The 25,325-nt window shown below is 38.4% G+C and overlaps 1 protein-coding gene and 1 long non-coding RNA gene across 3 annotated transcripts; both read left to right on the top strand.

Annotated features, from left to right (window-relative positions):
- The first annotated feature begins 7,257 nt into the window (after positions 1-7,257).
- LOC126823532 (uncharacterized) lies at positions 7,258-11,901 on the top strand. Its single transcript, XR_008788546.1, has 4 exons — positions 7,258-7,372; positions 9,079-9,345; positions 9,540-9,608; positions 11,220-11,901. It is a non-coding gene; the product is annotated as an uncharacterized LOC126823532 (long non-coding RNA).
- A 5,524-nt stretch (positions 11,902-17,425) lies between these two features.
- LOC126823525 (L-serine dehydratase/L-threonine deaminase) lies at positions 17,426-25,030 on the top strand. Of its 2 annotated transcripts, none has more exons than XM_050552427.2 (8): positions 17,426-17,574; positions 18,899-19,086; positions 19,546-19,701; positions 20,531-20,606; positions 20,907-20,946; positions 21,717-21,947; positions 24,100-24,230; positions 24,814-25,030. In XM_050552427.2, the coding sequence occupies exons 2-8, from the start codon at positions 18,922-18,924 to the stop codon at positions 24,999-25,001; spliced, it is 987 nt and encodes a 328-aa protein (XP_050408384.2). In that variant the 5' UTR covers positions 17,426-17,574; positions 18,899-18,921; the 3' UTR covers positions 25,002-25,030. The 2 variants fall into 2 exon arrangements, with proteins under 2 accessions (XP_050408384.2, XP_050408383.2); XM_050552426.2 differs by having other exon boundaries at positions 18,886-19,086.
- Positions 25,031-25,325: the final 295 nt, after the last annotated feature.

Here is a 25,325-nt window from a genome sequence, read left to right as displayed (position 1 = left end):
TTTTATAGGGGGCTGATCAACGTGAAGGATCTATGTGTGTGTGTGGGGGGGGGGGGGGCGTGTGATCAATCGTTTTAAAGGGGATGATCAATCGTTTTAAAGGAACAGATTATATATACTTTAGTGTTATCTAGATCAGAGGTGAATTGTCAGAGATTATTATTATTAAAAATACTTAAGTATAAAGAGAGAGAGAGAGAGAGAGAGAGAGAGAGAGAGAGAGAGAGAGAGAGAGGGGGAGAGAGAGAGACAGACAGACAGACAGAGACAGAGAGAGAGAGGGAGAGAGAGGGGGAGATAGGGAGAGAGACAGAGAGAGAGAGAGAAAGGAGAGAGAGAGAGGGAGAGAGGGGGAGAGAGAGAGAGAGACAGACAGACAGAGACAGAGAGAGAGAGGGAGAGAGAGGGGATAGGGAGAGAGACAGAGAGAGAGAGAGAGGGAGAGAGGGGGAGAGAGAGAGAGACAGACAGAGAGAGAGAGACAGAGAGAGAGAGAGGGAGAGAGAGGGGGAGAGAGGGAGAGAGAGAGAGAGAGAGAGAGGGAGGGAGGGAGAGAGAGAGGGAGAGAGGGGGAGAGAGAGAGAGAGAGAGAGCGAGAGCGAGGGAGAGAGACAGAGAGAGAGAGAGAGAGAGAGAGAGAAATTATACAATTCGCTAATCACAGATTTTGATACTTCGTTTATAAAATAAGATAAATAACTATTTGTCAGTCGGAGAAATCATTTTACAATCTGTGTCCCGTGTTGCCTATTCTGTCTCAGTTGCCGGGGATAGTTCGCCCAGGCGAATCTCAGTGTAAGCCGCACCAACAGACCGGCAAATATCAACAAATATTTCAGCAAAATCAACTCACTGAATGTAAGAGGGTTCGTTTAAGGATTATTTTACGGTTTTAAAGGCCCTGTACCAGATCAATCACCAAATGATTGTTTCAAGGCTTTAAAGGCCCTGTCCCAGTTCATGTCTGGTAGCCTAGTCTCAAACTAATGTTTAATAACCTAGTTTCAAACTGATGGGTGATAACCTAATCTCCTGAGCTTGCCATAATCTCCAAATTGTGCTTGGGAATCTGGTCTCCAAATTGTGATTGATAATCTGGTCTCCAAATTGTGCTTGATAATCTGGTCTCAAACTGATGCTTGATAATATAGTCTCCAAATGATTCTTGATTATCTAGGACTTGATAATCTAGTCTCAAACTGGTGCTTGTTAATATAGCATCCGACTTTAGAAGTAGCCGCGAATGACAGGTATATATTGAATTTCCATCTTAATACGTTTATCAAGCACTGTCGTAATGCGATATAGCTTATATGATTATTGTTATTTGGTAATTAACAAGTTGTTTCAGTAAAAACTACAGACTACAGATTGAACAGAGCACTGACCCCTTCATCTCTATGGCTAGCTGTGTGTTTAATGAATTGATGGTTTACTCTCTCTCTCTCTCTCTCTCTCTCTCTCTCTCTCTCTCTCTCTCTCTCTCTCGTTGTGTCTAACAGTGATTGAAGAGAAGCAATCTATATCCAGCTATTCTGTTTTTGTTGTGTTTAAAACATCTTTTATTGAACAGAAGAAGTCGTAGAGTGTAGTATAATATAATTAGTTTGAACCACGTGACGTATATAGTACAATTAACCATACACGTTACTATCCTCTAGACATTTATACAAAAAAACAACAACTTAAAGCTAAAACTAAATGTAGGTTATTATTTCTATTAGACTGAGTGCAAACAGACTTGATTAAAACCGCGGATTGCGGGTTAAATGCGTTCGATTTGGATCATAAGTTATGTCATTGAGTAAGGCTGTATGGTTTCGATCCGTAGCTTTAACGTGAACAGGGTTAGTGTTGAAATACAATTCAAAGTGGACGTTACCCACCCACCCCTTTCTCTCTCTCTCTCTCTCTCTCTCTCTCTCTCTCTCTACCCTCTCCCTCAAGAGTTTAGCGTCCTACCTTTCCTCACCGACTATGCTAATACAGGCTGTACAATTGTGATCGAAGAACTTTCTCGACCAACATCCGAATCGAACCCTGCACTACCTGTTTATAGAATGATGAAACAGAAAACCTTCAGAACGACATAACGCGGAATAAAAACTTTAACGTGAATGTAGAGAAATATTCAGGATGGACAAGGATGTTTTCATTAATATCCCCTGGTAGACCGGAGTGGCGTCCTTAAAGCGCTGCTACGGCGATGGAAAATGGTCTCAGAGCGCATAAGCGAGGTAAAAGCGTGCTGTGGTCGCCAATGATCACCGAGTCACGGCGTTTGTTTTTTGAGTATGTTCAAAGTAAATGCCAAGGTTTTGCGATCTGACCTGGAAAACTTTGAGAAGTTTATAATTTTTCAAAACCTTTTCGCTCGTTGTATTCATGTTTGTTGGTGACCTTGTGTATTGTCTGGTCGCCGTACGGTCGTAGCAGTGCAGTAAATACGCCACCGCGGTCTGACGGGGCTATAAATCTGAAAATAAATTCCGGGCTGAAGCAAATATTTCAATATCAATATTTCAGATAGATGTGTTATGAACGGTCAGTAGCAAAATGAACGGTCTACACATCGTTAAAGAGCTGACAGTTTTTGCTATAAAACTCTTGCCTTCTTGTTTAGATAAAGAGCTGGCAGTTCTTGCTATAATAATTGAAAAATAGATAATGCTTCACTCTGAAATCAGATATTAGCGACTCAGTTTTAGACTAGAGTCAATCGTCATTAATAACGTTGGTACGATAATAAACAAAGTCTCCATTATCCATTGTTACGTTCAATTATCCATCAGAAAGTGTATTCAAATCCACTAAATATCGCTGGAAGACGATGACATTAAGAAAGACCTGAATTAGGCAGAATTAGCTATTTGCATAATGCATGATTAAGTTGACTATACACCGCCTTAAGCGTGCCTACATGACATCAGAGACCGATGAAAGGCATGGAGACAAAAATATGTCGAAAAATCAATGTACCAGATCAATCAAATCAAAAATGGCCCCAGGTCAATTAATTGTGTAAACTCTAGTTGTATATAAAATACAAAACACACGCCGTTATCAATAACCCTTGTATTCATGTATATACATGTAAATTACAATACACACAACGTTAGCAATACTCTTGTATTTCATATACTTTTCTAGCGGTGGTGATTTAATTGGAATCTAGTTTCACAAACACTGAATAAAAGTCTAAAACAAGTGATTTAATTGGAATCTAGTTTCACAACCAATGAAGTAAAGTCTAAAACAAGTCAGCAGTACTGTCGATCTGGGTGTTCTTTCTTGTATTGTGGCTGATAAAACCAGAAAGTTGTTTCTACAGTATATTTTTAACCGTGTTACAAAGTGATTGATTACGTTAAAGACCCCCGTACAGATTGATTAGTTTAAAGCCACCGAAATTGATTACGTTAAAGGTCCTTGTACAAGGTGATCGATCAAGTTAAAGGTCCTCACATAGTGATAACGTTAAAGGCCCATCGTACAGAGTGACTACGTTAAATGTCTTAGGGCAGAGTGATCACGCCAAAGACTATCGAACATAATGATTACGTTCAAGCTCCTTGTAGAGAGTAATCACGTTAAGGATATTCGTACGGAGTGGTCCCCTTCAAGGCCCTCGAACACAGTTATCATGTTAAAGGCCCCCGTACAGAGTGGTCACGTTAACGGGCCCTCGTAGAGTTATCACGTTAAAGGGATTCGCACAGAGTGACCGCGTTAAAGGCCCTCGAATAGAGTTATCAGTGTAAAGGCCCTTGTACGAAGTGAACTTGTTAAAGTGACATTAACACTCTCGCCAAGAAATTAAATAAAATCAAACGTCTTACTTTTTGCACCAGACTGACACATAAAACGGGCACATGATGGGACATTTTAACACCCATTGGCTAAACTAGTTGACAACCGTTAACGTATTTGATCAACTATTTGAAAACCTCCAGTCTGACTCCGTCTTAAAGTATTACACGACGGATATACTGATACTAAACATACCAGCATAAAATTTAATTTGAACATTTCAGGTGTAACTGTTCAGTCAAATCATGTCAACATGGAATTATTATTTTGTCTCTCTTTAGCTTTCACAGTATATCCCAAAATGAGAGTGTTAGGCAGGTGCCCTCTAACGGTGATCGTCATTGTGTTTGATAAAGATGACCGCCATTGTTATTGATAACGGAGTGACCGCCATTGGTATTACACCACGAATAAGAAAACCCAGACTTTTCTACTCTCTCTCTCTCCCCCTCTCTCTCTCTCTCTCTCTCTCTCTCTCTCTCTCTTTATCTTTTCAACTATGTTTTATCGTATGTATCAATGGAGAAAAATGATGTGATGATAGAGACCAATACGCAGGCTGTTCTGAGTTGTATTGGATGTATTAACAGAGAATAAGAAGCCGGCTGTTCTACTCGTGCTGTTGCACTCTGTTTAACTGTGTTTTATATGATGTGATATTGTTATTAACACCAAGTCTACTTATTACACTAACATTAATGTGTCAGACCTACTTATACAACAACAAGTAACTGTAAATAATTTATATATATATTTGTTCAGATAAATATGACGTGAATATATTATTCATTTAAAATTCGTTTCGATCTATGGCGTGAACGTATGTGGGTGGCTTGGAGATAGGGGCGCCTTCTCAACCTTGTGGGTTTACTTCGGGTACTTCGTGTTCCTCCCACATGAAAGACCCCATGCAAATGCGCTAAGATGATAAAAATGAAAATAAGACATCATAAGAGTGAGAGAGATAGGGACAAACACATGGTTCAATTTTATTTCAATAATACACGTGGGAGCAAACCAAAGCACCCGAAGAAAACCGACGAGGATGGACAGTCGATCCCACTCCTTGTCACGTACGGGCAATCGAAACCACGCCAGTTGACTCAATGACAAACCTTATTATTCATTCAGCCTTCCAATCCCCCTAGTTCATTAGAGATATTTATAGTAGCATTAGTCATTATCTACCAATCATACAGGACAGAGTTTAAATCACTCCTTATATTTTATTATTAAAATGAATTTTTTAAATGTTACTAGGGGTGACGTAAACACACACACATATATCTAGAGGTAGACCAAGCGGCGAGCGTCAGAAATTATCCAGACAGCAGATGTTAAACAGCTAGCCATCTAAAGCTGAGGTTTGCTTCAAATACAAGAACAATTAAGGTAGATATGATATTATTGTATATACTTATTTTTTATCTTTTATAGAAGGGAATATTTTACAATAATACCGAACCTCAGATACTAATTATCTTTTGTTTTTTTCGATTATCTATTTGTACTTTTGATTTTTAACTTTCAAAAATAATTTATTGTTTCCGTTTTTAATCGTGAATTTTGTAGAAAAAAATTTTAGTTTAGTAAATTATTTTTTATTTTTATAAATTGATTTTTATTTTTATAAATTGATTTTTATTTTTATAAATTGATTTTTATTTTTATAAATTGATTTTTATTTTTATAAATTGATTTTTATTTTTATAAATTGATTTTTATTTTTATAAATTGATTTTTATTTTTATAAATTGATTTTTATTTTTATAAATTGATTAATTGATTTTTATATATTAATTTTTATAAATTAATTTTATTTTTATAAATTTTTATTAATTTTATTTTTTATAAATTAATTTTATTTTTATAAATTAATTTTATTTTTATAAATTAATTTTATTTTTATAAATTAATTTTATTTTTATGAATTAAAATTTATTTTGAAATTCCAATATCGTAAGATTCATTTATAATTTTAAACTTTTATTTATAATTTTGTTTTTTGAAAAACAATTTCTGTTTTCCTTAGGCACCAATCGGCAAATCTCGGCTGATTCTATAATGTTCATCATGTCATGAAGCTCGCCTGTACGACGTAACTTGATATGCATCTCCGCTCTTCGCCTGACATTGTGGTACGGTCGTAGGTTTACTTATTAGTAAAACTTATCGCTTAATAATAAAAGTTCTTTAAAAGGCGTCGTTTGGAGATTTTACATTGTCGCAAATTTCTTTAAAGACAACGCGTTTGAAAGGTGTGCAGCCGAGTTCAAATGGAAGTATCAAAATAACCGAGATATGCCGGTATCTTCCGACAAAATAACCGAGGTATGCCGATTGTACAAGTGTCTGTTAACAAAAAAACATGGCGACGAAATGAAATGAAATGGGGATTAACGTCCTAATGTTTGATACGACTTGGCTAATGAAGGCGGCCTCTACGACCTACTCTTATATAGAATTCCAAACAAGGGATCTTTTACACATTAGCGTGCACGTAAAAGAACACTTGACAGTTTGACTTCAAAATAAGAGTAGGTCATAGGGCCGCTGCGCTGGCAAATTTTCCTCATTGTAGTCATAGCACACTGTATGGTATATGCCTATTGTCATTATCCTAGTCGGAGCAGAACAGAAGGATGTTAAACCCCATTTCATTTCATTTCTCAATTATACTAAATAACTTCCCACGCCCGATATGTGTGTTTAAAACCAAGTATTTTAATCGGAATCTAATTTTAATTACATTTTATTCAATGTTTCTTGTTTTTAAGATAAAAGACCAGGTGAAGTAAGATACCTATCTCTGTCCATTATAAAAATAATACAAATCTATAATCAAGATGTCGAAGTACCAAGGTAAGTGGATTGATATGATATTAATAAATACTTTACTCTTAGATTCACAATAATATTTTCTCTCGGCTGGTTAAATGTCTCTTGTTCTTTAACTTCAGGCCAGATATAATCAAACACAATTTGATTGGTCAATAAACTCACGTGATCTGAACAGTTTACATATAAAATATATCAGATGTTAATTTAGAACAACATACACAATGAACGTGTTGATTTGATATAAACTTAAAAGATGAAACGTTGCTTACGAGATGACCACTTATTGTTTGGTATTTAGAGGAGGTTTATTGTCCATTTAACCATGCTTAAATCATTAGAACACGAGACGCGACATCAAAACATGAAACGTTATTGACATTTTATTTTAATGATGTGTAATAAATTATTTCAGTAAAACAGAAAGGTCGAATGCCTGAAGACCACTATAGCAAAATCCAAGTCAATTTCTGCTACCTGGTTGATCATATCAAGGAACCAGTAAGGCTTGGTAATAAATTATTTGAAAAAAACGTATTCGACGCAGACGAAAAGGATGGAATTAAGAAAGTTTACATGAACGCTGAACAAGGTCGATCAGAAGCTGCCGACAAGCTACTGATGTATGTTTTAAACTGTGGTGATGCCTATGGTAAATTCATCCAATGTTTACGAGAACTAGGTTACAGAGAAATCGTAAATGTATTAGAAAACACCACGCATGGTAAGTTTATTTCTATTTTAAACAAGAACAACACACTATATATATATAAACATTCACAACTTATAAAAATATAAAAATACAAACGTACCGATTCTGTTTTTATTTGTTTAAATGAATCCGATTTTTGTGAGAAATGAATCTTATTACTTCCATGATTAAAGATCGTTAATTACTACCCTTTCTATACACACACATGGAATTTTGGTCGTATATTTCTGTCGCGTCCGTCCGTTGTCGACAATTTCTTGTAAACACTCTACAGACTATATTTATTATCTGATAGTTTTTCAAATTGATATTGACATTAGTGTGACGTATAGCCAACTTAAATTCAAAAATTTCCGTTAATTCTAGAGTTATGGTTTCACTTTGTAGAAACAAATCAATAATGTAAATAAAGTGTAAACAGTATCTATCGACGAGTGTTGATATTTTTTTATATCAAAATGGCGAGTAGAAGATTTTATTTACCACCCAACCCTTTTTTACACCCACAAAAAATAACTAAATATATAAGTGTTTGATGTAGCTTTCTTCATGTAAAGGGATATCTCCGAGATATCGCTCACTAGAATATGAAAGTTATCACACAAGTGATATCTACTGTAGAATGTAATATAGGGTGATAAATGTTGACTCCCCAATAGGTACGTAATATACTGTATGTGATGATAACTAAATAAGAAAGGTCGATTCTATGAACGATACTAGGATACAGACCACCATTAATTTCTCCATTAACTTCAATGTTAATTCTGGTCTCTTTGGCCAGCTAATAATGTTAATTCAAACCCTATTCGTCCATCAAAAGTGGGCATGAGAGAGTGAGCGAGAGAGAGAGAGAGAGAGATAGAGAGTTGCTATAACCTTAATGGTGGTCTGCCTCCATAATCATCTTACTATAACTGGATTATCTCCCTTATTATTGTTGGCGCTATTTACAGTCTAACTTATGACGTCACTTGGCAGATGACCACCTTTGTGTAACGTCATTTAGCAGACGACCGCCGTCAAGACTGGCTGCTTGTGTTCGATGGCTTCCATGTATTTTAATTCAGTACCGTTTCTTGCTCAATATGCTGACAATGAGATTTCTTGTAGCACATGGCCGATCATCACTGACACCAGTATGATACAACGTTTCTACAATATTCCCTTTTTTCTTGGATTGTTTCTATTATTCTTAGTTTGATTTTGAGTGAAGCCTATATCACTACAGCCCCGGATCTAGGCCTACAACGTAGTAGACGCTTATAGCTAGCACCCAGGTCCATTCACGTCTTTTTATTTGAAATGTATATTGGAGCCACGGTGGCTCAGTGAGTATGACACGGAGAACCCATGTTTGGTCCTTGATGTAGGACGGAGGGCATGGGCCCTGGCTGCTGGCAACAGGAAATGTACAATTGTTTGGATGCCCTGTGTACACATTGGCCTGAACGTAAACGATCCCCTTGCAGTTGGAATTTGATATAAGAGTAGGCCTTAACGCCACTGTCCTGGCATAAATTCGCGCATAGCGCAGGGTATGGCGTATATCGTCTCCATTAGTATTACCCCTGTAGGAGCACAGTAGTAGGCCGTTAAACCTCATTTCATTTGTCTGTGTATATTTTGTCCTGTCCGTGGGTTTGTCTTGTGTAATTGTGTATTATATTATATCATACAGGTGATAGTATTGAATTGTAAATAATTTTATCATACAGGTAAAAATAAAACCAATCTGATGACAGAACAAGACAAGACAAGACATCAGCTAGAAGACTTACATAAAGATCACGAACTTACTAAGCAGGAATTAGAGAACCTGAAGAAACAGGTGGAAAGCAAAGATGGAGATTCTAAACAGATGTTGAAGAAAATCGAAAAACTAGAAACATACAAAAAAAATACTGAATAGAAAAAAGCCCTGACAAAGAAGAGAATTGATAAGTTGGAGACATGTATTAAAACTCTTACCTTAAATGAGGAAGGTAGGTTGATATTATTACGTTATACACACATCGTCACAAGTTATACGTCATATACATATCGTCACACGTCATATACATATCGTCACAAGTTATTACGTCAAATACCTATCGTCATTGAAGTCAGAAGACGTATAATAAACTTTATCGTTATTCTAGTTAGATGAAAAATATTAAATATGACTTATATATTACAGATACCATTCAACCACAATTATTACCTGGAACTTTGTCTGGTAATACAAGTGATACCTCAGATGAAGAAGGTAAGTTATTCTAATATATAATATAATATCCAACAACGACTGACTTACCTGAAACAATATTAAATATGACTTGATAAACTGTAAATATAGTATAACATGTTATATATACTATTCAAAAAAAGTAGGGGATATTTGATTTTGGGGGCATAATACTAAAATATGCAAATGACTACGAAAAAAGTCACTATAGAACCTAACAGAAGAAACATTTCCAGTTACATGTGACGCCCAAACGCACCAATAGCTACCGCATGGAATGCAGGTGATGCTTGGGATCATCATGGGGGTCCAACCCAAGATTTGCACGACTCTGACTTTGAATGTTACAGTCATTGTGGCATTGAATTCCAGGGTGGAAACATCAGTTTAATTGTTTTAGTGACCAGAAAACAAATTTTGATATGCGTCGGCTTACCCAAAATGAAAGGTTACGTGCCCTTGGCATGCTACAGATCGGCACAACACAGGCGGTTGTGGCGCGGACGATGAATGTTTCTCAGTCTGTCATAAGCAGGCTATGGTCCAGATACCATGATACACAATCTGTACAGGACAGACCACGCTCAGGTCGACCAAGGGCGACAACTCAAGCCCAGGATCGATTTATCCGTACCTTGGCCTTGAGAAATCGTGTCATCACAGCAAATCAGATCAGCGCTCGTCTTCAAACAGACACTGGTGTGAGAGTGAGTGGCCAGACGATTCGGAATCGACTGCATAGGGGTCACCTTCGCGCCCGACGTCCTCGCGTGATCCCTTGTTTGAGAGATCATCACATTCAGGCAAGACGTCGTTGGTGTAGGGATCGTCAACACTGGGATAATCGACGCTGGAGCAATGTGATGTTTTCAGATGAGTCAAGGTTCACTGTTGATTTTTTGGACAGACGTAGGAGGGTGTGGCGTCGTCGAAACGAGCGCTTCCAAGACGTTAACGTCATCAGACATGATCGATTTGGGGGTGGTTCTGTTATGGTGTGGGGAGGCATCACTGTTGCTGGAAGAACGGCTTTACATGTTGTTGCAGGGCGTGTTACAGGCCAGTACTACCGGGACAACATCTTGGCAGTCCATGTTGTGCCGTTCGCACGACGTCATGGCCGCCGTTTCATCTTCCAGGATGACAACGCAAGATGTCACAGGGCCAGGATCGTTACAGGTGACCTCCAACAACAGAACATCACCACATTACCTTGGCCAGCACTGAGTCCCGACCTCTACCCCAACGTCAACGTCAACAACGTCCTGCCAATGTCCAAGAACTTGCTGCTGCGTTGCAACAGGAATGGAACAATCTGGACCAAAATGACCTTAGACGTCTCATTAGGAGTATGCCACGTCGGATCAATGCTTGTTTGGCAAACAGAGGAGGATTTACCCGTTACTGACTTGGTTGTGATGCTGTGGTAACTTTGCTGTTTGACCCCGGGTATCATTTTACCCTTATAATGGTCAGTCTGTGCCTTACTTAGTCTAACGATCATTTGGAATAAATCGATGAATGTGAACTTCATTTCATTTTGTCATTTGTTTCTTCGTCGGTTTCATTAGGTGACTTTAATAACACTTAAAAATCAAATATCCCCTACTTTTTTTGAATAGTATATTACAGATACACGTCAACAACAACAACAACAATTATTCAAAGCCTGTCTCGATGGTACTTTGGATGATATAAAAAACATGGTGAACATAGATGTTAACGTCAGAGACAAGTGGGACCAGACACCGTTATTTAAATGTTGTGAATCAAGTGTAAGTCCTGTAGATAAAATAAAATATCTAGTCAGTCATCAGGCTGATATTAACGCTAGAGACATTGATAATAATACCATCTTACACGAGGCATGTTGGCGTGGTACTTTATCTACAGTACAATATCTTGTTGATGATTTACACATGGATGTTAATACAACAGGTTATGACAAGCGTACACCGTTATTTTACTGTTGTTCATCACGTGTAAGTCCTGTAGATAAAATACAATATCTAGTCAGTCATCAGGCTGATATTAACGCCAGAGACTGTTATAATAATACCATCTTACACCTGGCATGTTGGCGTGGTACTTTATCTACAGTACAATATCTTGTTGATGATTTTCTCATGAATGTTCATACAACAGGTCGTTACAACAGTACACCGTTATTTTACTGTTGTATGTCAAGTGTAAGTCCTGTAGATAAAATACAATATCTAGTCAGTCATCAGGCTGATATTAACGCTAGAGACAGTTATAATGATACCATCTTACACTGGACATGTTGGCGTGGTACTTTATCTACAGTACAATATCTTGTTGATGATTTTCTCATGAATGTTCATGCAACAAGTGAATACAATCGTACACCGTTATTTGACTGTTGTAGATCAAGTGTAAGTCCTGTAGATAAAATACAATATCTAGTCAGTCATCAGGCTGATATTAACGTTAGAGACAGTAATAATAAAACCATCTTACACCTGGCATGTAACAGTGGTACTTTATCTACAGTACAATATCTTGTTGATGATTTACACATGAATGTTAATACAACAGGTGAATACAACCAGACACCGTTATTTACCTGTTGTATGTCAAGTGTAAGTCCTGTAGATAAAATGCAATATCTAGTCAGTCATCAGGCTGATATTAACGCCAGAGACTGTTATAATAATACCATCTTACACCTGGCATGTCTAGACGGTACTTTATCTACAGTACAATATCTAGTTGATTGTTTACATCTAGATCTACATGTCAAGAATAAAGATGGTAAAACACCTCTAGATTATTGTAGGAAATCAGACACTGAACAAGATGAAAAGATAAAGTATATTAAAGCTAAATCAACTAAACCTAAACTATCCCATCTCAAGTCTTTCTTTAGACGTTAAATATATCACAGATCAAATGAAATTAGAATAAAATAAACAAGTTATAATAATTCATGTAAACTAGTCAACATAATGTTATTGTCTCTAGTCATACAATTTACAGTTTTATTGTCGCTTGTCAACAGTTAAAACTACTGATGACGTATTATACTGTCTGTAGTCAACAGTTAAAACTACTGATGACGTATTACACTGTCTCTTGTCAACAGTTAAAACTACTGATGACGTATTATACGGTCTCTTGTCAACAGTTAAAACTACTGATGACGTATTACACTGTCTGTAGTCAACAGTTAAAACTACTGATGACGTATTTGTACTTTATCTACAGGACTAATACTATTCTTTAATTTATTTAAAATGTCTTCAATATTTTATTTGTATATATTTATTTGTAATGAATAATACTATTTACAACAATTCGTGTTTATTTTTATACGTCTACATTCATAACGTGAAAATAATTATGGGGTCGCCCCTATCTGTAGGTGGAGGTGTGTGTCTGTCTGTAGGTGGGAGGGTCTGTCTGTAGGTGGGTGTTGGTCTGTAGGTGGAGGTGTGTATCTATCTCTAGGTGGGGTGTGTGTGTCTGTACGTGGTGGGAGTGTCTATCTGTAGGTGTGGGTGTGTCTGTCTATAGATGGAGGTGTGTGTCTATCTATAGGGGGGGGGGGGGTGTCTGTCTATAGGTGGGTGTGTGAGTCTATCTGTAGGTGGGATGTGTTCCTGTCTATAGGTGGGTGTGTTTCGCCTACAGGTCGCCATTCTTAACGGGTCGTCTTGAATGTTTGCATACGTATTCATTATACCCTAGGGATGACCTTTTTTGTGGTGAATGCGGGGGTCACACAGTGGCTAAGTGGGTGAGACGCTGGCTCGCTAGCCTGGAGGTCGGGTGTTCGATCCCTGCATTGGCCGAGAAAGTTCATCCAGATTTTCCGGCGTGGTTCCCCCTTTTCAGTGATGCAGGACGGAGGGCCTGACAAGGACATCTGTCTAGTCGTTCGGATGGGACGAAAAAACGAGGTCCCGTGTACACATTGGCGTGCACGTAAAAGATCCCTTGAAAGTTGGAATTCGATATAAGAGTAGGCCGTAGTGCCGCTGTCCGGGCAAAATTTCCCCCGTAGCACACTGTATGACGTATGCCCAGTTAGGAGCAGAACGTAGGACGTTAAACCCCATTTCATTTCATTTTGGTGCATGTCCAATCCTATAATCTGTAGGTTGTAATTATTAACAGATTGTGTTCAAATTCATCATGATCCTTCATTTCAACAGGATGTCATCTATTTATATTAGTCCAGTAAGTCACGATGGCTCAGTGAGTAGGACGTTGGCTCGCTGCGTTTATCGGGTTTTCCAGTATGGTTCCCACTTATCAGTGATGTAGGGTGGGTGGAACAACGTATAGTCATTTGGATGGGACGAAAACCCGAGTTCCCGTGTACACATTGGCGTGTACGTAAAAGAACCCTTGACAGGTGAAGATAAGAGCAGTCCATAGCGCTGCTGTCCGGACAAAATTTCCCTCATAGCACATATGGCCGTCTTCATTTTCCAAGTAGGAGCAGAACAGTAGGACGTTATACCCCATTTTATTACATTTATATTGGACCATGTCCACCCTACCCCAGAGACAGAGCCACGCGCCTTTTTTGTGTTTATCGTCTACAGCCAGCAATTCTGAATGCATCATCTTGGAACTTGGCATGCTTATTCTTTATACCATAAGGGTGAGAGAAAGAAAAATGGGGTTTAGCGTCCACTCGACACAACCTAGATCATTTCGGGACTAACATATGGTTTAAATATATTTCAATAATTTGTTTGTGCTGTAGGGTCTTTAACAGTGGGAGGAATCAGTGAGTAAAGCCTAGCTCAGAAGCCGCCGTACGAACCCCTACTGGCCTAGTTTTAGTAAAAACTTAAGTGAGACATGCCGTCAGTTGCGTGTGTTAGTCACCGTAGAAGATCGCAGACCGGCCGTAGAGACTTTGGTCCGGCACCTCTATAATTTACAGCCGGTTTCTGGCGGCGTGTCTGCGAGCTACCAAACTCTACGTGTCAAAACACTTACGGCAGGTTATGAGTTAGGCTTTAGAAAGTGGCTCGCTAACCAGGAAATCCAGAATCCGTATGTGACCTATGGGAGGTGGGAGGGAGAAATGGTTTTTAACGTACACTCAACACAAACATGGTTCAGTTTTTATTTCAATAATTGGCTTGCCCGTAGGGGTCTTTAGCAGTGGGAGGAAACCGGAGGATCCGGAGAAAACCCACAAGGTTGGACAGGCAACCCTACTCCTTGTCACGTACAACCGGGGAATCGAAACCCCGACAGTTGACTCAATGACAGACCGTATGATACAGCGCGCGCGTGCTACCCATTCGGCCAACCAACCCCCTATGGGAGGTACCTTAAAGTTAAGTTAGATTAACCCGAGTGCACAATGTAGTAGCAGGACGTAATGGCGATTTTTAAATGTTAGGGGATTAAGATTGAAACAAAAACAATGTCGCCGAGCTTTGATGTTGTAGTGCCATAATCGTGTATAAGGAACTTTCATGCGTTAAATTCATTTGTAAAAATTTGATATTGTGATGACATTTCGTTGTAGATTTCAGACAATATTTATACTACTGCGAGAAGCAAGGCGTGATTTATTTATAATAACTCATTCTCATATATACATATTTATATTTGAAGTGGGCAATAGTATTGATTACAACATGTTCTTGTCTTAGTTCGTATATAAATTTAATAATATATGATGATGACAACTGAACGAAGCATGCCACCAGTGATTTACAATTAATTTCTTGTGTTACCTATTGTGTTTTAATCGGTAAAACTTAATGCAACATGCATCTTTCTATAAATTTATCAAATGGTAGGTAGATTGATAAACAACACTGAATGATTTGCCCAGTTTAACTTTATTATAAATTATAGTAATGCTATTTTCATGCGTTACGATATAATATTTCGACAAATATTTTTCTAGTAATGACAAATATGTGCATGGGCGCAGATCCCGGTGGGGACACCGGGACGCGTCCCCACCAATAAAGGCAATTAAATCTAAAATTTAAGACTCGAACCCCCTCTATTTTTTGGAGTACAGGAAGCTGAGCCAAGAATCGTGTACTTATTATTACATGTAAGTGAAATTTTTTTTTGCTGTTTTGTAGATGGTTTAGAAATTTAGGAAATTTATCGGAAAAGACATTTTTTAAAACCTGTCACGGGCCGTCCAGAAAGAAGACAAAGGGAAAAGAAACGGGCAGAGTGGATATAAGTGTACTGCTCTTTAGTTTTAAATATACTAAACACTTTATAGAATGGGGTTTTTTTTCGATTAAAAAATTGCTCTCTGAACTATTTTGTTATTGGTAAAAACTCCTTAGAATCGCTGAGAATGCATATTTAGACACCATTTTGTAACAAAAATTCAAAAATTGTAACCCCCCCCCCCCCCCCACCTCTAGCAACTCACGCCACCGGCGTTCGGTTATATAGTATGAACACTTATAAATTTCTAAAGAAAATATTCTTTAAATTATTATTAGGATCGAACACTTGTGGGAATGGAGGCGAAGCTGGAATCTCAGTAGTGTAAATATTTCTAGTTCTTGTAGTGTACATGAGAGAATAAATCGTGAACGGTGAATTGAACATTTGTCTTTAGATTAGATTTCGTATCATTTGCTGCCTCAGGGATTAGAATTGTTTGCCAGAAAATGATGCTGAAAATACTCACAGAGTGCGTTTTAGAGCGTCTAGTTTTCAAAATATTTCGGGGGAGGACCCCCTCCCCCCACCCCCCTCTTTACCAATAGTCGCCCGCGCATGGACTGTCTCCACCACTAATTTTTGGCGATCTGCGCCCCTGAATATGTGACAACTAATATTTTATAAACAGGGATCTGAATGGGACATAACTTGTATGCGATGTTAGAAATTCATGATTTTTGGAAGTGGAACTTATTCTATCAATTAAAAATCATGCTTTTTGGCGAATGCAAGCATATGTAAAATACAGCCTTTGAATACCGATTTAAAGCTGAACTCCGATTAAAAACACTACAGAAATAATTAAATAAAAAAAAAGTTAACGCCCTAAACAATCGCTATACTTGTATCTAGAACAAACACGGCGATTGCCTACGGCGCACAAAAACAGGGGCAGGTCACGCCCACATCCACTATATACTATGTCAAGCACATGTCCACATCCGGCTAGACGAAAGAGTTCATCGTTATTTGGGGGATTGGGTGGCCGAATGGCAAACGCGTACATGTTAAATCAGATGGTCTGTCATTGAGTCAAGTGGTGTGGTTTCGATTCTCCACCTCTACGTGACAAGAAGTATAAGGTCGCCTGTCCAACCTCGTGAGTTTTTCTCCCGGTCCTCCGGTTTCCTCCCATTGTTAAAGTCATCCAACTGACCCACACCTCTACTGCGATCCAGCACAGAACAGAAACGAGGCTAATGAAGACGGGTATACGTCATGCAGGGTGTCGTTTAAAGACGTTTATATTTTGACTTATATATCGTGAATCAAGAGAGGTAGATAATCCACGATATGAAGGTAAATACTATCTAAAGATATGACTCGTTATAAATCATTAAATCAAATAGATATTGTATAAACACAACCAGGAGTGGTATCTGGTGTTCCACACTCCCTGTCTCATACACAACCACCAAACCCTCTCATTACTTATAGATACAATACAAGGTAGGGGAAGTTATCCATACAGTCACCTATATTCTTACTTCTATCAAGGTTATTTTTACTTACATACAAACAACATAATATATATATCTTATATAATTGATATATAGTTTTAGTTATCCATATATCTGTCAAAATGTAAATGAGTATTAGTATACTATTCGAATATTTTGTCGGATATGGTACACCATACAACTTATAACTAGGTTACTAAGTGGTCGATGGAGCTGAACGATTTTAGACGTGTTTTTGTGATGTAGCAATCTATTAGATAGATCAAAATGAAGAGCCAATCAGCAGTGGTGTTATATCAATAGGTGTGTTGGAGTCAACGTGTTTTATCGAGGTGAGTTTATAATTTTACTATGAAACTGGTTTAATAAAAGATTTGAGATGATGAATGTAGATTGTACAGTGTATGATAAACAGTATAGTGACGTATATCTGGTATATATATATATAACATACTGGTAGGATGACTACAGAAGATATATATAGAGGGTTCCATCGTTCTCGCTCTACTTTCATTTAGACTTTAGTTATCCAACATAGTTAACCAGGGTTATATGTGTGCTATAACTGACTACAGACGAGAGAGACACCACGTCCGCTATAACACACAGTTAGTTAACCTAAGTTGTATGACCTTTGCTCTCTCTCTCTCTCGCTCCCCCCCCCCTCTCTCTCTCTCTCTCTCTCTCTCTCGCTCCCCCCTCTCTCTCTCTCTCTCTCTCTCAACCGTTGACTACAAGGGACATGTATTTCATTATCCTATATTGTATTTAGCTGTAGGTGATATTAAACTGGGTTGGGTTAAGGACACATGATAATTAAAATAAAACCATTAACGAAATTATACTAAACTGAAAAAGAATTATAAACATTCGAAAAGAAACAAACCTTTAATAAAGGATTAAATTATTAGATAGTTTTTTCCTGCGATATAACCCTAGGTTGAAGCGGACGTTAAGCCCTGGTGAGAGACAGACAGACAGTGCGATATACCCGTTAAGCCCTGGTGACAGACAGACATTAGTTAGTTCGTGGTGCTTGACGAAGGATGATAACTTATACAAAATGAAATTATTAGATGTTATTTTAACATTATTTATATTATGTTATGTACAAGTCAAATCAATAAAAACATAAACTTGTGGTGCCTGCGACATACTCACTTCCCTTGCTGCCATATTGCCATAACCCGTGGTGTCTTCCACCCACTCCCTTCCATTGCTGCCATATTGCCATAAACCTGTGGTACCTCCCACCCACCCACCCTTGCTGCCATATTGACATAAACCATTTATGGTGCCTCCCACCCACCCACTTCCCTTGCTGCCATATTGACATAAACCATTTATGGTGCCTCCCACCCACTCCCTTCCCTTGCTGCCATATTGCCATAAACGTGTGGTGCCTCCCACCCACTCCCTTCCATTGCTGCCATATTGCCAGAAACACGTGTTTATTTTGCTTAACCATTGCACCCGTGACGATGAATCAGATATACCCTACCGTCTAAATGACAAATTATCTTTTTCTATCCAATCCAAAGGACTTGACATTAGAAGACTTTTTCGGTGAATAATATTATATTTGTTGATATTAGACAGAGATCGTCCCTATATTAATATCGTATTTACTCATATTTCCATAGTTTTCATTCACAGTTTAAAATCAACAACATATTAAAATGACCGACGTGAATGAAAGAAATGTCAACTATTACCTAACAACGCCGACTGTTGAAAGTGTACCGTTATCGAAACTGGCTGGATTTAAAGTTTTCTTAAAATTAGAAAACCTTCAACCACCCGGTTCCTTCAAAATACGGGGAATTTCTTATTTCTGTAAAAAGGTAAATGGAAGGTTTCTATAATTATCCAAAGATTGACACGGATACAATCGCCGCATAAAGCCGTTTTATCACCCAATAACACATTCTACAGTAGATATCACTTGTATGATAACTTTTATATTCTACTGAGCGATATCCCCTATCGGCTGTAAATAATGATATTTAGTTATTTGTGCGCTTAAAGGACAGTATTGGTGTCAGTCATTATCACAGGACGGAGTGCCTGACAAAGACAGTTTTCTAGTCCTTTGGCTGTGTGGCGGGACAGAGGGCATGATAAGGACAGTTGTCTAGTCGTTCGGATGGAACTAAAACAGCGGTCCCGTCTACACAATAGCCTGTACGTAAAAGATCTCCTGGCAGTTGGTATTCGATAGTTATTTAAATATTATAGGCTGTAAATGAACGTTGTTAGTAGGCCGACTGACTTGAAGTAAAATAATATTTTAATTATTTTAGGCTGTAAATGAACGGGGATGTAAAAGACTTGTGTGTGCATCTGGGGGGAATGCTGGCATGGCAGCGGCTTATGCAGCACAACAACTTAAAACACCGTGTACTATTGTTCTACCAGAAAGTACCCCAGAATTTATAGCACATAAACTACGAGATTATGTAAGTATAGCTGTCTATTAATCACACAATTATTTTGTTTGTAGGGGGACCACAGTGGATCAGTGACTATAGGAGGTCTCCGGTTCGATTCCTGTCTTGGCCAATCAAGTTACTAGGGATTATATTTCGGCATCTAGTCCTTCAGGTGGGATGAAAACCCAAAGTTGTGAACGTTAAAGAATCGCGGGAATAAGAGTATGTCGTAGTGTCGCTGCCTGGGTAAAATTCCCCTCATAGAACACTGCATGGCATATGTCATCTTGATTAGCACAGTCGGATCAGTTATCTCCCCTTACCCAATAGATACGACAGTGTTCTGACAATACTCTAGTCGCTTGATTGACGTTTCGTGTACCCGGTGTACGTACAGCGATCATTAACTCAGATACGCCCTAGGTCTAACAGGGCAACGCCATTTCGAGTGACATGGCTGGATCTTCACGATTCTGCCAATAGTTTAAACGGGACGTCTGGTTTTACGCTCCATCCCTGTGATTAGAGTCCTATAGTCCTGCATCATTGGCAAGAGGAATCCGGGCTAGAGACCTTCTACTTGGGGTGTTTAGGACATACTCACTGAGTGACCATAAATGGAACTAGTTTTATTCTCCTGTTTGGTTTAAATATTGGACTGTTTAAAACATACAGTCGTAAAACAAATAACGGTTGTGTCAGATGGCTGTTTCATTTTGTTTGTACGTTAACCTGTCAAAAATTTATTTCACAGGGAGCTGAAGTAGTTGTTTGTACGTTAACCTGTCAATAGTTTATTTCACAGGGAGCTGAAGTAGTTGTTTGTACGTTAACCTATCAATAATTTATTTCACAGGGAGCTGAAGTAATTGTAAAAGGTATGGTGTTTGATCACGCAAATCAATATGCTTTAGAATTAGCTAAACAACCGGGTAGGTTATTCTACTGATTATACATGTCTACTGATAACACATGTCTACTAATTACACACGTGTACTGATTACACATATCTACTGGTTACATATATCTACTGGTTACACATGTCTACTGATTACATCTGTCTACTTTTTACACGTCTACTTTTTACACATGTCTTCTGATAACACATGTCTGTTGATTACACATGTCACCAAGGCAGGTTTTCCCAAGCCATGTTTTAGTATTAGTAGAAATCTCCACCAATAGAAGGTTCTTAAATCATATTTATTAAATATTTTTTACTTATTTGACAGGTTGTGAATATGTTCATCCATTTGATTTACCAGATGTGTGGTAAGTAGTCTATCATATTCTATATATTAAATATATTCCAAATCAACCAGTCTATTACAGAGATAACTTCCGGTAATATATTATTATACCTGATGACAAAGTCTAATAGACCTAATTAACCAGACTCTAGTAGAGACAATTTACAGTTATATAATTTAATAGGTATAAAGCCTTCCTTTTGCGGGGGTTTGGGTTGTCTATTGGTTTAACGCGTGCGTGTAAAATCATAACGTCTGTTATTGCGTGGTTTCGATTCCGTGACAAGGAATATTGTCGCCTGGCCAACCTCGTAGGAACCCTGTGTTAGTCCCGTAGTGACCTAGGGGGTTGCTCGATTGTCTGTCCGGAACTTCCGGAATTGACATAATCGCAATCAAGTGATACGGAATTCAGCCATGTCTCAGTTCTGCCTGTCCCTCAGTTCTGCCTGAGGTGGTGTGAGTAGAATATTTCTCAGCTGTCATGATTGGTTGCGATATATTTTAAGCAGTCGGCACATGCGCTGTACTCCGAAATTCTCCTTTTCTTTCGATTGACACTATTTTTTGAATTGAGAGAATTTAATTCCGGAACGTTCAATCGAGTATCCCCAATGTTTCTCTGTTTTCTTTCCTTCTTTCTTTCGCTTTCCTTTTGCGCAATTCTGCTACTTTTTGAAAACTCCCGGCTCACAAACACTACTGTAAATAAATGTTCAGCTTACACAAAACTCTTAGGGAATAATGCTCAGGTTAGGGAATAATAAAACGAACAATCTTTCTGTTTTTCAGGGAAGGCCATGAATCTGTGATTTATGAATGCGAGTCTCAACTGAAACCGGTAAAACCGGATGTAGTTATAACCAGTGTTGGGGGTGGGGGATTATTAAATGGTATTTTACAAGGTATGAGATCTATAAGTTGGGATGATATACCTGTGGTTGCCATGGAAACTATTGGTGCTGATTGTTTTAATAAATCTATAGAAGCTGATGAATTAGTCACGTTACCGGATATTACCAGGTAATTCAACACTTCCTTATATGGATTGCTACATGGATCGAAATTACAGTATAAACGGTTTATCTTTTTTTCGGTGATTTATGTCTATAACAGTAGGATCAAATCTAACTCAGACCCTAACCACATGGTATCTACGTTGAAGAATCTGATTGCAATTATATCTTTATTTCATTTCGTTTTAATAGTTCGGATTTTTAATGGGATTTGAAATTGCAATATGTAGAGGAAATGCAAGTCCCAATATACCGAGCGCCATGGAAAACGCATCACTTAGTTTTTCGTATAACAAAATGATCATGTAAACATATCTTATTTATTTTGCCTCTTATTGTGAACAATATTGAAATGGGAACACATCAATAACAACACATTTGTACACTTATGGATGTTTAATCTGTAATCAACGGTACAAAATCAGAGGGGTCAAAACCAAAAGTACTACACAGATGTCAGTAGCGCATGTGTCCTCCACGGGCTCTTACGCACGCTGTGCAGCGACGTCGCATGGAATTTACCAATGTTTGAAAGAAGGCCTGGGGCAAATTGTTCCATTCTTGGACAAGAGCAGCTTCTAAAGCAGCAATGGTGTGCATATGTGGTCTCCGATACAGACGGCGTCCAATCTCATCCCAGACATGTTCTATCGGTGCCATGTCCGGAGACATGGCTGGCCAGTCCAAGACATTGATGTTGTAAGCAGCCAGGTAGTCCATACTAAAACGGGCGGTATGCGGACGTGCATTATCCTGTTGGAAGTGCTGAAGTTGTGGTTGCGCTCGAAACATCGGAACAACAATTGGTTGCAAGACATCATCACGGTAGGCTACAGCATTAACGCGACCCTTGCAAATGTGTAGTGGGGTCCGGTGATGAAATGTGAAGCCTCCCCACACCATTACACTTCCCCCACCCCATCGATTCGTTTCGAAGACGCAGCAGTCTGCAAGACGTTCCCCAAGACGTCTCCACACACGTTGACGGCCATCAGCGTGATAAAGATGAAAGCGACTCTCATCACTGAAGAGCACACTTTGCCAGTCTACTCTTCTCCATGTCTGGTGTCCTTGAGCCCATATCAAACGCCGCTGACGGTGATGATCCCTGAGGATAGCTCCAACATAAGGTCGTCGTGCACGGAGTCCTACTTCTCTTAGACGACGTCTTACGGTGTCGGCACTTACTGGTCCTTGTCTTCCGACGACTGCTGCACCTGTTCGAGTCGCTGGGCGGAATCTGTCACGCAGATGAGTGACCCGGATGTAGCGGTCTTGAGCCTGGGTTGTAACGCGTTGTGGACCAGGACGTTGACGGTCACGTGTTGATCCAGTAACTCGAACACGTTTCACCAACCTTACAATAGTGGACTGGTGACAATTGAAGTGTCTGGCAATAGCACGTGTAGACATGCCAGCCCTGGACATTCCCATGGCTTCATTCCGTTGATTTTCAGTAAGTCTCGGCATCTCTAGGTCGATTCCTTCACAAGTCCAACAACAAATTACGACAGATTGACGTTTCACAGTTCATGTACTGCCCATTAAGTTGAAAACATGCTTTTAAAGGGCACACACATAATGCTGCACGTGAATATTGGGTTTTTCATGTGCATCTCGTGCAATTTTTTTTTGTGCACACGGGCCGATATTTTTTGCGGTTGGGAGCATTGTGTGAAACAATAGTTCACAGTATTGCATGATATTATACATACAAAACCACCTAGTAATAAAATATTTGGGAAAAAAAGTGATGCGTTTTCCATGGCGCTCAGTATAGTATTAGGTTAACTAGTAATAGATCGCATAAATCACTAGTAATAGATCGCATTAATTACTAGTAATATATCTCATTAATTACTAGTAATAGACCGCAATAATTATTAGTAATAGATCATAATAATTACTAGTAATAGATCACATTAATTACTAGTAATAGATCACATTAATTACTAGTAATATATCGCATTAATTACTAGTAATATACCGCATTAATTACTAGTAATATATCACATTAATTACTAGTAAAAGGCGACAATAATTACTGGTAATAGATCGCATTAATTACTAGTATTATATCGATATATCAAATGAATTAATAGTAATGTAATAGATCGCATTAATTTCATGCTGTCATTTATTTATTGTTTATATTTCAGTGTAGCTAAATGTTTAGGAGCATTAACAGTTAGTACAAGAACATTTGATAATTATAAAATCCAGAAACCACCCGTATTATCAGTTGTAGTTCCTGATAGAGATGCTGTTAATGCCTGTCTTAAATTCGCAGGTAACTATATTGTCATAACAAGCCACTGACAACTCTTGCCTGATATTTTTTGATCGGCTTCTTTTTAATTTGAATGAATCTAAGTCTAGAGACCATAACAGTTATATGGCCAACAACTTACAGACCATGTAACCCTATCTAATGGCAAAGCTTATTTATATGGCAAAATGTGTAGACGTATATCTATTAACGTAGCTGGGTCCATTCGAGTTTTTTTTATCAACACCGCTCGCAGTGGACAATACAAAAATACACCTGCTGGATTAAAATGTTCATATAATATAGTAGGTAAATTTATAAACTTGTGATAACAGATCTGTACTTTAGATCAGAAGGTCTGTCATTGAGTCAAGTGACGTTGTTTCGATTCCGAGTGTGTAAGTGACAAGGAGTAAAGCTTCTGTTTTTTCCGAGTTGTCCTGTTTCCCCCCACAGCTAATGAACCTAAGTGGACGTTAAATCCCATCTCCCCCCCCCCTCTGGATCACAACATACATTGTATTGAAAGCGGGGTACATTGTGGGTTAGTACGATACAGAATAATATCATAAAAGTTAAAATTTGAAATGTTGTCTTGTTTCAGATGACCATAGGTATTTAGTAGAACCAGCATGTGGTGCCACGTTGGCTGCTATTTATAGTAACATTATACAAAGACTTCAAGAAGAAGGAAAACTTGGCACCGTTTCCAATGCTCTGGTTATAGTCTGTGGAGGTAGTTCTGTGACTTTAGAACTTTTAGAAAAGTGGAAAAAAGATTTTAATCTGTAATAAATTATAGGATGTATAAAACTGTATTGTTATTGTTATTGTTAAATACAGATAGGAGTTGGAGATCTAGATCTGTATTTATATTGTTACTGATAATTCAGATACCAGCTGGAGAATCACGGTGACTCACACGTTGACTGGGTGAGGATGACGCTGGCTCACTAATCAGGAGATAGAGGTAGACCACTGACTAACACCCCCTCACTAATCAGTAGGTAGAGGTAGACCACTGACTAACACCCCCTCACTAATCAGGGGGTAGAGGTAGACCACTGACTAACATCCCCTCACTAATCAGTGGGTAGAGGTAGACTACTGACTAAC

Source organism: Patella vulgata, chromosome 6, assembly GCF_932274485.2.
Source record: "Patella vulgata chromosome 6, xgPatVulg1.2, whole genome shotgun sequence".
In the NCBI taxonomy this organism is placed as follows: domain Eukaryota; kingdom Metazoa; phylum Mollusca; class Gastropoda; family Patellidae; genus Patella; species Patella vulgata.
Note: the sequence above shows the minus strand (reverse complement) of the source record. Positions and strands in the feature narration are given on the sequence as shown.

What these genes read in the sequence shown, in the direction of transcription:
- LOC126823525 (XM_050552427.2), top strand. Translation starts at nt 18,922, where the DNA reads ATGACCGACGTGAATGAAAGAAATGTCAACTATTACCTAACAACGCCG. An exon ending in TTTCTTATTTCTGTAAAAAG is followed by an intron (nt 19,087 to 19,545) that starts GTAAATGGAAGG and finishes TAATTATTTTAG; the next exon opens with GCTGTAAATGAACGGGGATG. An exon ending in AGAATTAGCTAAACAACCGG is followed by an intron (nt 20,607 to 20,906) that starts GTAGGTTATTCT and finishes CTTATTTGACAG; the next exon opens with GTTGTGAATATGTTCATCCA.